We start from the raw sequence: 15,481 nt of genomic DNA, 5'->3' as shown, positions 1-15,481 counted from the left end.
GAGATATTCTGCTCCATTTCTCCCAAGTATTTCATTAGAATCCGCATAAACAAAAGATACCCCCTGCCCTAATCAACAAGTACTTCAAGTGTTATTAATGTTTTCATTTGTTCATTACTGCCCAGGATCAATAGATAGACATTTCTTATTGCCATTTTCAAAAAACTGCTTTTTTTTGGTGCTAAAAAATTATACACACATATTTTTAAATGAATGAGCATAGAGCAAGAGTTGAAGTCAAGCCATGTACTATTTTGGAGTCTTGTCATTGTCCTGAAGAATAATATAAAATGTATATATGGATCACACAAAAAACTATTGGGTTTAATGGGCTATAGGTCTCTATCTGTACATGCATATCCCTACCTATTGGTGTGTATATATTGATATAGTGGGATTGACTTGCTAATCTAGGAAAGAAAGTAATCATTCTAACAACTGCACATAAAACCACCTTCTTTAATAAAATGTACAAATCACACACCTAAATACCTAATAATTGTATGTTTCTAGGAACAACAGACTAGTGGTGATGTCTGGGTGTTAGGACAGAGACTGATCTACTGTTTAGAAGTTTAATTTAATACAATAGCTGTAACAGATTTAGGAGCTGTGGATCATATACGTCTAAGTCTAGTTAGGAAGTGGAAGTACTGGTGGGGAAGGAGAACATGATAAATGGATTGCGAAAGTCATCTAGTCATGACAATGAAATGCATGTGCAGCCATTCCCGCTACAGCGCTGAGTGTAAAGTAATGGTAGAGACACAGCACACCCTCTAGGAGGCCCCGTGTAAGTGTTCCCCCGGACACCACACCCTCTTCCTTTCACAGCTCCTGAATTATATTCTGCAGGGGAACAGGAAGAGATAACTTCCAAGGATTTCAAGATGAAGACAAAAAAACAAACAGCTTTTAAAATTTAACCTATTGCTTTCTACTTGGGGAACTTGAATGGTATAATCTTTTGACAAACATATGGAACTAATAATAACTATGGAGGAAGAAACAGTGATAGAACCTATTCGGCCAAGCCCCACCTTGAGGGGCTAGCAAAGAAAAATATTTTCCTAGTGCCTTTGTATATATTTGTTGTACCTCTTTCCCCTTTCCCGCTCTGTGCCCACCCACACCCTCCAGCATCCAAATGATTAGCAGCCAGTTAGAATTCAGGTTACCTGAGTAATGTTGTACAAGCTGCTGAAGTGTTTCAAACTGGGCCCGGGTGGTAATATAGTATCCACCGTTGTCAAGTTTGCGAATTTTATAATGTTTGACATGGTCTCCTTTCATATCATCCCAGTCACGGATAGAAAGTGAATAGGCACCTGGGAAATGTACAAAGCATTAGCAGCTCCAATCATTTTGAGTACCAATTTGTTTTTTGGGTCTCATTTACTTGAGTATTCTGATTAATAATTATCAAGAGGAGACACACACACACACACACACACACACACACACACACACACACACACACTTCCACTCAGTAACATAGAAAGAAAACACCCTTTTCCTGCAAATGCCAGAAGATATTAGCAATAAAATGATTCTACCCTTGAGAATGAAAGCTCTCTGGATTTTTTCCTGTGATACTCTATTCAGTACACTTGTGCTGGTGAACATGGCATAGACCCAACTCCCCCCGGGCAAGATGAAGAGAAGCACAGATGCTCATGGCTGAGATTGCTGCCCTAGTCTCCGTTACCCACAGGGCATCACAGAGGCAGGGGTGGCGTGTACTGAAGAAATCTAAGGACTGTTTCTCTAGAACTGAGCTTCCAATTCTTGCTTCAGACCACTTTTCACAGTAGCAGATAACTAGTGTCTGGTATATCAAGCTAGAAGGCCATTGCTCTTTTTCTTTGGCCCAGCTCCTCTATTGGGTTCTAATGAGTTGTTACATAATGAGAAGGCCAGCAGATGGAGGAAAAGAAGTCCTCGGTAGTGGAAAAAACAAAAGAAATGCAAAAAACAACCTGTGTGATTGGCGCCTGAGGAACTAAGAGCTTCAGAAAATCCTAATTCTAAAGGACTTCTGAAGATTCTATGATCTTGCATGCCTGGAGGAGAGAAGCAGTCCCAGCCCCTGTTTCCGGGGGGAAGGTCTTGATTTTGAGCTTCTGTAGTCCTTTTGGAACTGTCTGCAGTTCTACAGCCTGGAGGGGAAACTGAATATAGGACTCTGCTCACAAGGCGGGGAGGATATGTGCCATTTAAAAACGCTTGTACATTAGAGATAAGTCTTTCATCCCCTCTGACTAATCCACAGATTTGAATGACAAGCCAACTTCTTCAACTCGTTATCTTACCTTTGGTGGTTTCACTCTCACGGATAAGAAAGGTACCTCTTGGGTTTCCAAAGGACAAAAGCTGTCGCTCAGCATCTTTTCGGCCAAGTTTTCCAAAGTACCACCTTTAAATGAGATCAAGGGAAGGAAATGCTTTATAACAATGGAACAGCATCAGGTCCTCTGCCCGTGAACCCTCCTCACCTCCGATTCCAGCCTTAGCCTCACCCTGTGTAGTGTTCCCTAGCCTCATCTGATTCCCTTTCAATCTATTCCTGATTCCATCCCTAATCCATCTCCTTCACTCCTGAAAAACGATCAGATTGGAATTGCAGGTTATTTTTCTTCCCTCCAGAGATGACAGGAACTGGTGGGTTTGTGTTAAAAGCGCCACCCACATGCACAAAAAGAGAAACCCAAGACCTTGTTTTGAAATGGCAACTGCAGGAGACCCTTCCCACGCACCTCTACAAGACCCTGGATTTCTGAGCATAATTACAACCCTTGGGAAATAACAAAACACAGTCTTAGTGTCTATAAAGATCATTAATCAAGCATTGAAAAAATGTCAGTCAGAAGGGACAGAGAACAAAGACACGGTATTTTCAGTAACTTCCTACCTACAGGAACTCTGAAAGAAAATGGTCAAGACTACGCCTAATTTGAGATGACTGCTGTCCCCGGATGCCTGTTTCTCTTTTCTTCCCGTCCAGCAGGGGCGAGGACTTGGATGGATAAAAGGCATCTGCTGCATGGCGGGGCTGTGACCTGCCGCACGTGAGCTCTGGCACAGCTGCAGGGCCAGGTTACTGCGTACGGTCAACCAGCAAGTCCTTAAAAACACTCAGTGTCACAGACGTGTTCATACTCTCCCTGTAATGACACTCCCGTGCCGCTTTAGGAGGCATCACAGCACATCACCTGCCGACCTTCCTTATTCATCTTCACCTCCCCCTGCACCCTCCAGCCCTAAGCACTGCCTGGCACTTGGGTAACGTTTCTGCACCAGGTGCTGAGCGAGCAGCAGGTGCTCCAAGAGCCCCAGGGAGAACTTGGTAGCATTCCATTGAAATCTGTGCACAGGAACAATTTTTAGAATATTTGACTGTGAAAGGATCCAGTTTCTAAAATGAAATTTCAATTCATTATACTTGTGCATAGCTATTATGTGTTCACTATCAAATTCTTTTGTGAATGAAAGAGCTTCCCTGAAGATAAGAAAAGACACTGCATGCCAGATCCTCAGTGACTTTTAAAGGCACAAGATTGCAACAATCCTAACCTAGTGCTAGGTGGTATAAAGGGAATTACACCAATTATTTGTGAGAAATGACTTTCCGGGTTTGTATCAATAACCCAATTAAAATGCAGTGTAAATAGGAACAGTGATGAAAAGAGAACCACTGGAACAGTGGAGTGTACTAACACAATCGTATTTTAAGATAATGGTAATTAATTGCATATGTAAAACCATAGGTATTATTTTTAAAATGCTATTTTATTCTTTAAAAACAAAGTACTTAAAAAACCTGACCATTATAAATGTAACTTAAATATATTGTGGGTAGGATCCCAGTTAAGTCAAAGTAATGCTGCATTTTGGTGGTACCTTTTATTCTGAAAGAACACAAAGATGTTTGCAAATCTGCCCTAAAAAAAAGATTCAATACGGATTCCTTTATTCACTGATGATGAAACACACTCACTGAGGGAAAAAAGGAGCTCAGAACCACTGAGTATTTGAGAGTGGGAAACAAAACAGATCTTCCTAGAGGAAATACAGGGGAATTAAAGACAAGAGAGCAATCCCATTGGGGATCTGGCTGGGGTGTGGAGTCTAATCCTCCCTGCAGCGGTTAAACAAACCCAGGGCATATTAAATATCAGAGCCAAAGCTTGGGCTGCGTGGCTGACTTTTCTCAACTACCTTTCTGGTAAGTCAGGCCTGCCCCACCAAGCAGGAGAGGCAGGTCTCCAGGGTGTCGGGGGGAAGGCCTGGGTCTCATGTTCGGGAGATCCTGTTCCACCTCTTTTCCCCTCGGTTCAGAGGTTAGGTCCGCCACAGGAGCCATTCTGACAGTTCTCCACTTTGGAAGTGCCCGTGAATCCCCACAGGCCAGGAGGAGGAACCATGGCTGTCCCTTCTAGAATTCCCTCAGCCTATCGACCACCTTCCGAAACTGCCATCAGTGAAATCCTTGGGCTAACTGTTAGTCACGATCTGCTATGAAAGAAACCACCTGAGACCCCACATCAAAGGAAAGGACCATTTGACATGCATCACCACAGGATTTCCCGAGTGGTAGGATACACTGCATGTGAGTTACTCCTACCTGCGGTGTGGACGGTATGTCTTTTCAGCACCCCTCTAACATTTCTGATTACATCGAGGAGAAAAAGCTCAAAGTGATCTTTAACAATTACTTACACCCTCCCCTTTCTCTCTCTCTCTCCCCATCCCTCCCTTCTTCTCACCCCTCCCCTCTTTTCTTCAGCAGACTGCAGGCTTAAATCCTTGGGTTGGCAATAATACATGCTCTAGCTAGAATTTCATCACATTCTTATGGTTATTTCTATCTATGGCAAGTAATATTGGGTTTTCATTTAAGGTACTAATATAAAGTTTCTTCTCAAAATAAATGTTTTTTTAAAAGTGAGCAGGGTTTAAGAAAAATATTAAGTTAATAAGGGTACAAGTATTATCCAGATGTGGCAAAAACCATGGCATAGAGCCTGGGAGACAAGCACTGCCACATCCTCTCACCCCTTAATCGCTCTAGTGAACTACTTCTCCCACTTGCACAATGTTAATGGCACTTATCAGGGCAACTAACTTTCAAAAGCAAGTAGTTAAGTGAACACAACAAAACATACTCTTCTGCCTGGATGGAGTCAACTGGAGCCACATAATTGCTGGGAATGTAACCAGTCTCTCCAGTTGTCAAGGAGCGTGCTTCCCACCAATCTCCTTCCCTGCAGGGAAAAAAGAGAAAAGGAAGTGAATACATCAACCATCTCAATGTTTTGCAGTCACAGACTCTGTGTCGTAAGAGCATAGGACTATCTCCTAGTCATTCTACTACCAGATTTCTCCAAACTCCGACACAGCCTTCTGTGAGGGTCAAATGGTTACAATCTGTGTCAGAGGGGAGAAGAAGCCAGTTTTGTCTCTCATCTCTTGCCTTAGTTATGAATTCAGAATGTAGGACCCTGGCCATGAGGGGGCTCTGGTGGGGGAGAGGGCATTTTGCTTGGTAAGTGTCTCCAACTTAGATAGAGGGGAAGGGAACTCAGCACCCCGACTACTTAAGAAAAACATTGTAACAACAACGAAACTGTAATTATGTGAGGTGAAGGATGTGTTAACTAACCTTCTTGTAGTAAACATTTCACAATATACGTGCCAATCCATCACATTGTACACCTTAAACTTATACAAGGTCATATTTCCAATTATATCTCAATAAAGCCGGAGAAAAAAAATAAAGCATGCACTGCTAATCTGGCTAACGGTCTCTATTTCATCCCCTGTCCCGCGGCAACCAACATCCTGGTACCTCTGGAGAGATGCAAGCCACTGGCTTTAGCATTATTTTGCCAGCCATTAAATGATTCGAAAGAAAGAAGGAAAGAAAAAAAAAGGGAGGGAGGGAGGCAGAGAGAGAGAGAGACAGACAGACAGAAAGACGGACAGCAGACAGACATTATAGTTGCATATCACCTGAGAAAGGAAGCCTGTTAGGAGGCCCGTTATGAGATGAAGGCGTTTCGAATACCTGCCTTGTTTGCTCTCAAGAAAATGGGTAGAAGAATAAAGCCTACAATAGGTTACGCCTTGCTCAGACATTTTCTCCCTGAGGTTATTTCATCAAGTATTGACAGCGCTGCCCTGAGTCTGAAGGGCAGGAGAGGAAGGGTGGGTGTAGCTGTGTGCGTGCAAGTGCAGGCAGAGAACAAAAACTCGCTAAGGGGACGAGAGCCTTAGTCCCACCACTCTGTGTAGCCCAGTGTTCCAGCAACAGCATGGGCTCATCTCAGCGCTGTGGGCAGAAGGATGTGAAAGGGGGGTTATAATACCACTCTCAGCTTGCAACAGATGAGTAGATTAAACGGTTAGGTTTCATATGCTCAGACTCACATAGCTGCATGTGACAGAGAGCAGGGGAGGAATGCGTGCCTCTTCTCATCAACAACGGTTAGCATGTGTGTGGGGCTGTAGCTCTGACACTGACAGCGTTGCAGAACCCTCCACTGGCCTGCGGTCAGGAGCGCAGGGGGAAGGGACGATGCACTGCCCCTGAGTAGATGGAGACCTCCTAGACTTCTGATCACCAGAAGCCCAGCACCTTCTCGCCTTACCTTTTTGGTCCTTGAAGGCAGCAAGAGAAATCCCAAGCTGTTTTGTTGTTGTTGGTTTTTTTTTAAATTCACTTTTTCGCTGGGCTGTGTGTCAAAGCCCTCAGACAGGGAAGAGAAATGTTCCTCCCCAGACTGATGCAATTAGGTAGAGGATAACCAGCCTCCATATTAAATGCAAGCCTTACTCCAGTGACCCATCCTCTAAAGACTGACTCTGAGCGAGGTGACGATGAGCAACGACTCCACATAGGATTTAACACGGCGACAGACACATGCGGACCAGCCCACATGCGCTACAGGTGCAGTTGCGGGAAAGCGTCAGGTGGCACAAGTAGCACAGAATAGCTCAGAAGGAGACAGGGTGCTGGCAAAGGCTTTAAAACACTTATGTGTCAGTTGGTTTTTCAATCTTTCTTTTGTTACCCTATTAAATTTAAACGAGGGAGATGATTTTCCCCAGAAAGTCTTTTATTAATAACCTTAAATTTAGTTTATGTCCAGATTTTTATTATGAAATAATTTATACGTACCAAAGACCGTATGTACAGATGAACACCTGTGAACCCACCCCCCAACTTAAGAACTAGATCCATCTGGCTGCGTGGAATCTACCCTGAGTTGCTCCCCTATCTCATCCCTCTGCCTTTTAGGTTCAAATCATGAAATTAAAAATGCTAACATTTAAACAGTTTGTATTGGGTTCATTTCTACATCCTCCAAAAGAAATACATGCAGTTATATTATCTAAGAACATATGTGGAAGTTTGCTTTTTTCTTTAACACTGCATGCGTTTAAGGAAATTGCTTTCAAGCCATTATCTTCATTTTAATGTGGTGACATTTTTACTGCTCTGAAATTCCACTAGATGGAGACATTTCATCATAAAAAATAACCATACCAATCACCTCCAGCCTTTTTCTTTTCTCTCTCCCTCCCTCCCTCCCTCCCTCTCTCCCTCTCTCTCTCACACACACACACACATACACACACACACACACACACACACACACACACACACCTGGGAAATCTCTCAGTGAGGAAAATATTAAGTACTTGCAGCAGAGGCTTACATTTTTAACTGCAAGATAACCTTCACTGAGTTAGTTCTAATTGATTTAAATTAAAAAAAAACGTCACCTATCAATTTGGGGGTACATGGAAATGTCGTCTGGGGCAGGAAGCCAATGCACTTTGTTGCAGATTGTGACAGCCCAGTCTTATTCAGGTGACGTGGTATTAATCAAGTTATTTCCATTTCAAATCCAGCATTAACTATCTCATTTTGGTCTTGCCACCTAAATAGTTTAGCACAGATTAGAATCCAACTATCAGATTGTTCTAAAGTCCTGTATCAGGAATTCATGATTTTCTCTTAAGTGACTCCATTAATCTCACAAGGGTTTTCAGTTACTCATGAGAAACTGAGAAAGATAAAATCCTTTTCTCTATTTTGAGGCCATCCAGGGTCACTTTCTCCATCAAAGGAGCTATGAGGTGACAAGGACACAATGTATTATGTAGTAAAACTCACATGTTGTGTCCAGACAGGCTGGTACAGACTCAAGACATCAAAAAAACCTTTTAATCAAATGAATAAATCATTTGTTTAATACACTAGGAGCCCAATTCACCTACAAATAAATAATATATTCTATACAATTTATTCACCTTGATTTAGGAAAATAGGAGCTTTACTGTGCTACTTTTTCTTTCTTTACTTGAGTTACTAGGAGTAATTAGTATTATTAAAGCTGCATTCCTTGAAACAGTTCGTACAGTCCAGCTATTTCATTAATTCAGAGTTGGTGAGATTTTTCTTCAACTGTTATCTTGCTCTGATTCAAATATGTGATTTAAGCCCTGCCTCTGGTTTAGAAGAGCTTTTAAGTTTCCATAACAGCTTCCCCTGTGGCTCTAATGTAAACACTTAGTAAAAGAGCCTCTTCCCAATCCCCAAAGTTGCTCAGAGATGGCTTGTGGCCCCAGGAGCTGGGAGTCTGGAGCCCTGATGGAGCCAGGAAGTGACATTTGCAAACAGAAGTCAGCCTTGATCTATGGAGCTGTGGAGCATTATTATAAATGCTGGATTCTTTCTAAATTTGGTCACTGCCCATCTTCCTCTCATAGGGCATATCCATAACAATTTTGTCAAATGTTTAGATGGGCTCTAAACCAGATTTCTTCTTATCACAATGAAAAGAACTTTAAAGGAGTCACTACCCTAGGCAATGGGCACTACTCCACGCTGTGTAAAATGTTTACTATATTTTAGGGTTGCTGTTTCTAGGTGGTACATCGCTAGTCGTGAAATGTGAAAATAGGGAATAAAACAGATGAATTCACATATTCAAAATGGGTCGAGTTTAATAATGTCCAAATTCCCTACACTGAGCCCCTACACCAGGTCAATGAAGGACCTCCCATCCCCATGGTGGGAAGCGGTGCCGTCGGCTCCGGGCATGGGCATACTTGCATATCACATGGTTTATGCTGCACTGTGAAACACAAAAGCCAGCCCTGTGGCCTCCAGTTCCTGCCTCTTGACAGGGAAGGGAGCAGGAGGACCCACACCAGGAGGTGTGGCAGCTGCCCCAGGGAGAACACAGCCCTGTCCCTTCCTCTCTTTCAAGGGATGAGAGCCAGGGGCTGGGAGAGGCATGGGCAGGGGGAAGGAGACACATGCCATCTGGTTCTGTACTATGGCTTTGTTTTTCCTTCATGATTTTCTCTTCCCTATTATTACCCTTGACTTCAGGATATTGTGTTTGTTACGAAAACCTTATTTCCACGCCATAACCTTGAAAAAGGGCATTTAAATGGCACGTAGGATGAGAAATTCCACTGGCAAGAAGGAATAACATTAAAGGGATAAAAAAGCCTTTGTAATATTGTCTTCTAAGAGAACAGGGTCAGAGGTTCAAAAGCCTTCTGTAAACATTAATGGCCATGCATGCAAATCATGAAATACAGATTGAGGCAGGTCGGATCTTCCTCGAATGTTTCTCCAAAATTCCAATTGGAAGCCACTCTAGATCCTATCCAGATTAACAAAGGAAGAAGTCACAAATTTGGTTTGGGCAAGGACTGGCTTTCCAAGTGCCCTGCAACCCAACATGTAAATCCATGTGCACTGTGGAGAAAACCTAAGAAAAGCCGTGTATGGTACCCTCCTACTATTCCTTAATTCTTACCTTTTAGAAGTTACAAATTGATTGAAAAGTTCTAACCAACCTTGGCATTTAGGAAATACTGCATAAAATTGGGAGGGGAAGGAGGGTGTATTTCAGAATTCAAAGTTAATAGACTCTGACAAGAAGCATTCATCTGAGCATCAAATTAACAATAAGGAATCATAAATCAGAAGAGATCAAAGCCAAATCCCCCCTCCCCCATTTCCCTTCAAACCTTCATGTAACTCCAATAGTTCAGTCCCCTCTGATGTGGGCCCTTCCAACACTGAACCTGACACTTCACTCGGGATGCCATCCCCGCATCTCACCCTTGGCTTTGCCACCTGCTAGCGCCGTGCACCCGGGGAGCTCCCTAACCTGAGCCTCTGGCTCCTCCTATGTCAAAAGATGACTCTGAGACACACCTCAGACAGTTGCTGTGGAGAGCAAATGAGAACCATTGCAGCTTAGCATATGGCTGGCACATAAGGAGCCTTCAATAAATGGCAGCTCTTTATTATGCTTAAAAAAATTCCTTTGGCTACAGGAGGAGGGCTCATGGGGGGCAGGTAATGTTCTTTTTGATCTGGGTACGTGTTGCACAGGTATGTTGGGTTTGTGTAAATTCCGCAAATGGTACACTTTAAAAAAACTGTGGTAAAATACGTATAACATAAATGTACCACTTTAACTGTTAAGTTGAGCGGTCTTACTGTGCGAGCACCAACCACCCTGCACACTTTTGATCCGTGCACGTGACCATATATATGCATTTAAATAAAAAGTTAAAAAAATCCCACCCTCCTCCCTGTTCATGATGACAATAATATATTTAAAAATAACCCTGTAACTACGGAGACAGTGCCTTCTGATGTCTGGAAGAGTCACTGTCCTATGACGGGAGGAATTCCATTCTTGCCCTGGAAAGGCGGTCCTGAGAGGTGGGGGCGTCCTAGGGAAGGGGTGGGTTTTACAAGGAGGCAGTTTTCAGGGCCTGAGGCAGTTCCCTGTTCCAAGGACCACTCCTCTTTCCTGGGATGGGTGGGGTGAGCAGGGCTGCCTCCCACCTGCCCTTGGAAAAGCTGAAGAGCCAGACTTCGGGCCCTTCCACCACCATGAAATCCAGTTTGCTCAGAGAGCAGAGGGCAGAGTAACCAGACCTAGCAGCACTGCAGAACTTCCTGGTGGGCCCTCAGCCTCCAAGTGGGATTCTTTCCCAGCCACTGGGGGGCGCTCACGAGGGAAACCTGAGGTGTTGGGGAGAGGGCCTGACTTGTACACATGGGACACCACCATTTTCTTTGGAGCCTGGAGTTTTCTGGAGGGCCCCCATCTGTGCACACTGCCTTAACCTAACAGACATAATATTTAAAAGCTATAGGGAAATCTGACCCATATTTACTCTCCCTGAAGGAAGTATTAAATGGAGAATTTGAAAAATGAGTGATTCTCACCCTTGACATTTCCCCATTGCCTGCTTTAACTGCTGTTTCTACTGGCCACATTGAAAAGGCATGCTTGTAGTCATTCTCGAGTGGGCAAAATCACTTCTCCTTCCATCTTACAAAGATTTCAGTCACTTGCAAATTTTCATTATGGAAAATTGCCTCCACAGGCCTCACCAATAGGAATATTTAGCAGTTTTGAAAATGGAACTTGTTGCCAGCCTTACGTGAGGCTAGGGCAACATGTGAAATTTGAAGAAAATCTCCGGGCAAAGAGAGGCTAATGTGGATAGGCCAGCCTCCTGCCAATCATCTGAAACTAGATTTGTAGAGGGCGAGGCTGGTGCTTTTACAACCTTTAAACCAAGACCAAAACCATCGACTCTGCTTCTATGATATCTTCCAAAAAGCTCCCTGGACATACAGCGCCATAAAATACCGCACTGGTTCATCAGCTCTTCTTTCCTCAAGTTAAGTTGCTGAGAATTAATGAATTGATTAGCAAGTGTTCTCTTAGCATTTCAGAGATCTGAAAAGGTGCAGACTGCTAACACAAGAATTGTTGCCCAGTCTCAAAGGCATGCATGCTTCCCTCTCCCTCTCCAAACTTACGAGCTGTTCAATATTTGAAATTTTTCTCCTTTGTGAAAACTCAGGTCATCTTCCGTCCGTGCTTCATAATCGTAAAGGGCCACAAACAGGGTCACTCCTAACAAAAACAAAATCAAAACGGGAGAGATTACTACACCAGGGGAAATTAATTCCAAGAAATTGAATCTTCACTAAAACCTCATTCTCAAAATTTACATCTCATCAGTACTGATAACATGATGCAGTGTTGTAAATGTGTGAAACTAGAGTCACAAGCTGAATTTATGCCTTGATCTTTGTAGGAGAAGCATTATTTGATCCAACTAAAACCCAGAGTTGAAGGACTTCTCTCTGTACACTTGGAATGAGTCCTTGGGAAGAGATGGATATTGATATCACGGCCACAACCAAGGGGCAGCAGCAACATTATACTTCAGATTTGCAGGGCTCTGCAGCAATTACAGACGCTCTTTACCCCACACATTCTCCTCCGTGCAGGAGCCCGCATCAGGTCTGGGTAAAACAGACTACGCTTTCCCTCGGCATAACAGGACACGGAATGTAACAGGAAACTCCTTCTGCAGCCCGGGCACTGAGAAGACCCTCTCCGTACATGTTCAGCCCATCAGAGGATGTCTTGCCCTTGGCACCTGCCAAGGCCATCAGAACTCCCTCTCTCTGGCTCTCCTTCCACCATGGACTCACCCCTCCCCGCATGACTTGTCCTCCCTCTTCCTCACCTGGCTGACGCGCCACAGAGGCCTTTCCTGCCTTGCAGCGGTTTGCCATCAACACTGAAGAACATCCAGTGTTGCATTTGGCCTAGAACTCTGCCTACTATGTGGAGGAAGTCCTAAGACAGCCCTCAGGGATTTTCACCTCCTGGTATTCAAGCCCTTGTGCAACCCCCTCCCTCTGAGTGTGGCTGAACCCAATGACTTGCTTCTAACCAACAGAACACGGCAAAGGTGATGGGATGTCCCATGAATGACCACGTCTCAACTTCAAAAGACGGTGACTTCTGTCTTCCGAGCAGACTCTCTGGATTGCCGCTTTGGCTTGATCACTCTGATGAAGCAAACTGCCATGCTGGCGAGGCCCACACGACAAAGAAATGAGGGTGGCCTCTGGCCAACAGCCAGCGAGGAGGTGGGTCTTGCCAACATGCCGTGAACTTGGCAGCAGCAGACCCTTCTCAAATGGATGGCGAGAGGACCACAGCCCAGCCAACACACCTTGACTGCAGCCTGTGAGAGACTCTGCAATAGAGGCCCCGGCTGAGGTGTTGCTAGATTTCTGACCCACAGAAACTGTGGGATAGTAAACGTGCATCCTTTTAAAGCTGCGAAGTTTTGTGATAATTTGTTATGCAGCAACTGATAACAAATACATCCCATTTCTCTGCTCTCTGGATTCTCATTTTGATTTCCACACACCCCAAAGTGCCTAATGTGGCCTGAAGAACGCACACCATGGGTTCTGCATTTCACCAAGCTGCCGTTTTGCTGTGTTGGTAGTTGCAAGGGAACAGATGTGCCCGGGGACTACTCAAGAACTGGAGGGGGAGAGGGGGCTTGACTGTCCACCCCATCCCAAGTGGGACTTCCTGCGGGAGGGATGGCACGCAGAAGGTCTGACCATGCAAAGCAGCAGGGCGCATCTGACAAAATGCAAAATGTTTGAAAGATTTCTGAACAATTAGAAAGGAGACTGGCTTAAAACAGAGTGGGAGCTTGTAAGGCCATGCCTATCCTCATTTAACACTCTTTTAACAGATTCCCTTCAGTTCAGAATTTAAAAACAATCCTAAGCTCCACCGTGTGGAAGACAAGGCACAGGAGGACGATACTTCCACTTGCCCACTGTCTCCCTGCATCACTCACTGGGTGTTTTTAACTTCTAGGGACGGAGGGAAGAGTCAAAGGAGGTCACAGGGATGCATGGACACTGTTCCTGGCCTTAAAGCACTGAAAGCAGTGTTGAGGAGAAAGACATGCATATATGATAAAGCCAAATAATTCAGGCAGAAAAATCCACCAACATGTGCGAGTATTGTTTTAACTTTCACATCTCATAAGGGATCGGATGCCCTCTTACACTAACACTGTCCCTGACGGTGTTACAGACCCACACGTTCAAGGCAAGGAGCCCTCTCTAGTGACTTTATGAATGATACCTGCAGACACAGGATTCATATCCAGCATTCACGAGTGAATGCACAAGGTCAGTGCCTGTGTCAGCAGAATTCAGAGTCCGGCTGGCAAAGCACTTGTCTTCTCCCAGCAGGCAAAGGGCACGTGTGCTGGGGGCATTTCTGGCTCCTTTTCTCCTCCAGCATCCTCCAGAGACAGACGTCCCTGACGGCCTCTTTCCTTCCGCCCTCCATTCCAGGTGCCTCCCAGGAAGGGTGGAAGGATGAGTAAGTGTGCCCAGCCTTCAGTCACCTATGCAAGGCCTGCTTTAAAGGAAAAGCTAGATTCACCATAACATAAGGGTGAACATAAAATATTTTTTCTACTGAGCAGAGTGTGAAGTGTTGGCAGAACAGAAGTAGCTAATTGCCCAAAGTTCTGGGTCAGGTCCCCTTGATATAACTACACTGTCCTGTTGGGTGGAGAGGGAAGAAAACATCTGCTGAAGCCTCGGTAGTACCAACTCCCCAGGTAAAAAGGCACCATGGTTGTTATTTAAGACATCTGCTCCCAGATGAGCTGACAGCATAATGGTTGGTGTATATTTTTAAAAAACTTTTGTAATAAACAAAACAATTTTGGAACATATAATGTCAAATATCTAGTTACCATGGTTCACATACTGGGAGAGGCTTTGGAAGACTAAGGATGCATGAGATAACTTACAAATATTTCAGAAAACATATGTCTGAGAACATAGGCCAGATATTTTACAAAGTTATTAGCTAAGTCAGCAAATGCACATGGCAGTGAAACACAGCCTAGGGAAAGAGAAAGAAATCTAAAAGAAATATGAGAACATTCCTTAAGGATACATAAGATTTGATTTTAAAATACAAAAGACACATGAAAATACTTGAGGGCTGATAAACTCTGCCATATAGAAGATGATGGGAGCATCAGAGAAGGAATCAATGAAGACAAATGGCCAAAAAATAATGTGGCCAAATGGCCTCACCAGCTGGGAAGTGACTGGCAGGCTGGAGGTTAGGCAGCTGAAAGGGCAGGTACTACCCTGTAAGTGCTCTTAACCGGGGGATGCGGGGAAGAAGTGCTTTCACATTTGGAGAACTCAAAACGTCCATACTCAGATCCAGTCCTGGGACTTCTGATGTAAAAGACCTGGGATGGGGGCTCAGGCATCTATATTTTGAAAAAGCTGCCTCATTATTCTGAGCCAGCCAGCCAAGGTTGAGAGCCACTGGCCTCAAGTGACTCAGCAGCAGGTTGTCTCTCGTAACCCTTGCAGGATTCTCACAGAGCAGCTACTGGGGTCCCCTGCACCACTCTGGCCAGCATCTAGATTTGTCCATCAACCTTCAGCATTTTTAACAGCCCCTTATCTGGTAGTGGCTAGGCAGAGAGTGACTAAAAACTTAAATGTTGAATCCTCAGTCAAAGGAGCACAAACGTTCAACTGCCAAAAGATTTA

General features: G+C 44.2%; 1 protein-coding gene across 3 annotated transcripts in view; it reads right to left on the bottom strand.

The window, feature by feature from the left end:
• Positions 1–15,481, bottom strand: part of FYN (FYN proto-oncogene, Src family tyrosine kinase) — a 207,837-nt gene that overhangs the window by 37,657 nt on the left and 154,699 nt on the right. For all 3 annotated transcript variants that reach the window (XM_059941396.1, XM_059941394.1, XM_059941395.1), the window contains 4 exons: positions 11,879–11,975; positions 5,166–5,264; positions 2,313–2,416; positions 1,179–1,328 (listed from right to left, as the gene is read on the bottom strand). In XM_059941396.1, coding sequence (XP_059797379.1) covers positions 1,179–1,328; positions 2,313–2,416; positions 5,166–5,264; positions 11,879–11,975 — 450 coding nt within the window. The remainder of the gene's footprint in view (positions 1–1,178; positions 1,329–2,312; positions 2,417–5,165; positions 5,265–11,878; positions 11,976–15,481) is intronic.

The sequence above is a fragment of the Balaenoptera ricei genome, chromosome 12 (genome assembly GCF_028023285.1).
Source record: "Balaenoptera ricei isolate mBalRic1 chromosome 12, mBalRic1.hap2, whole genome shotgun sequence".
Lineage (NCBI taxonomy): Eukaryota > Metazoa > Chordata > Mammalia > Artiodactyla > Balaenopteridae > Balaenoptera > Balaenoptera ricei.
The sequence above is the reverse complement of the archived record's forward strand: the minus strand, read 5'-3'. Positions and strand labels throughout refer to the sequence as shown.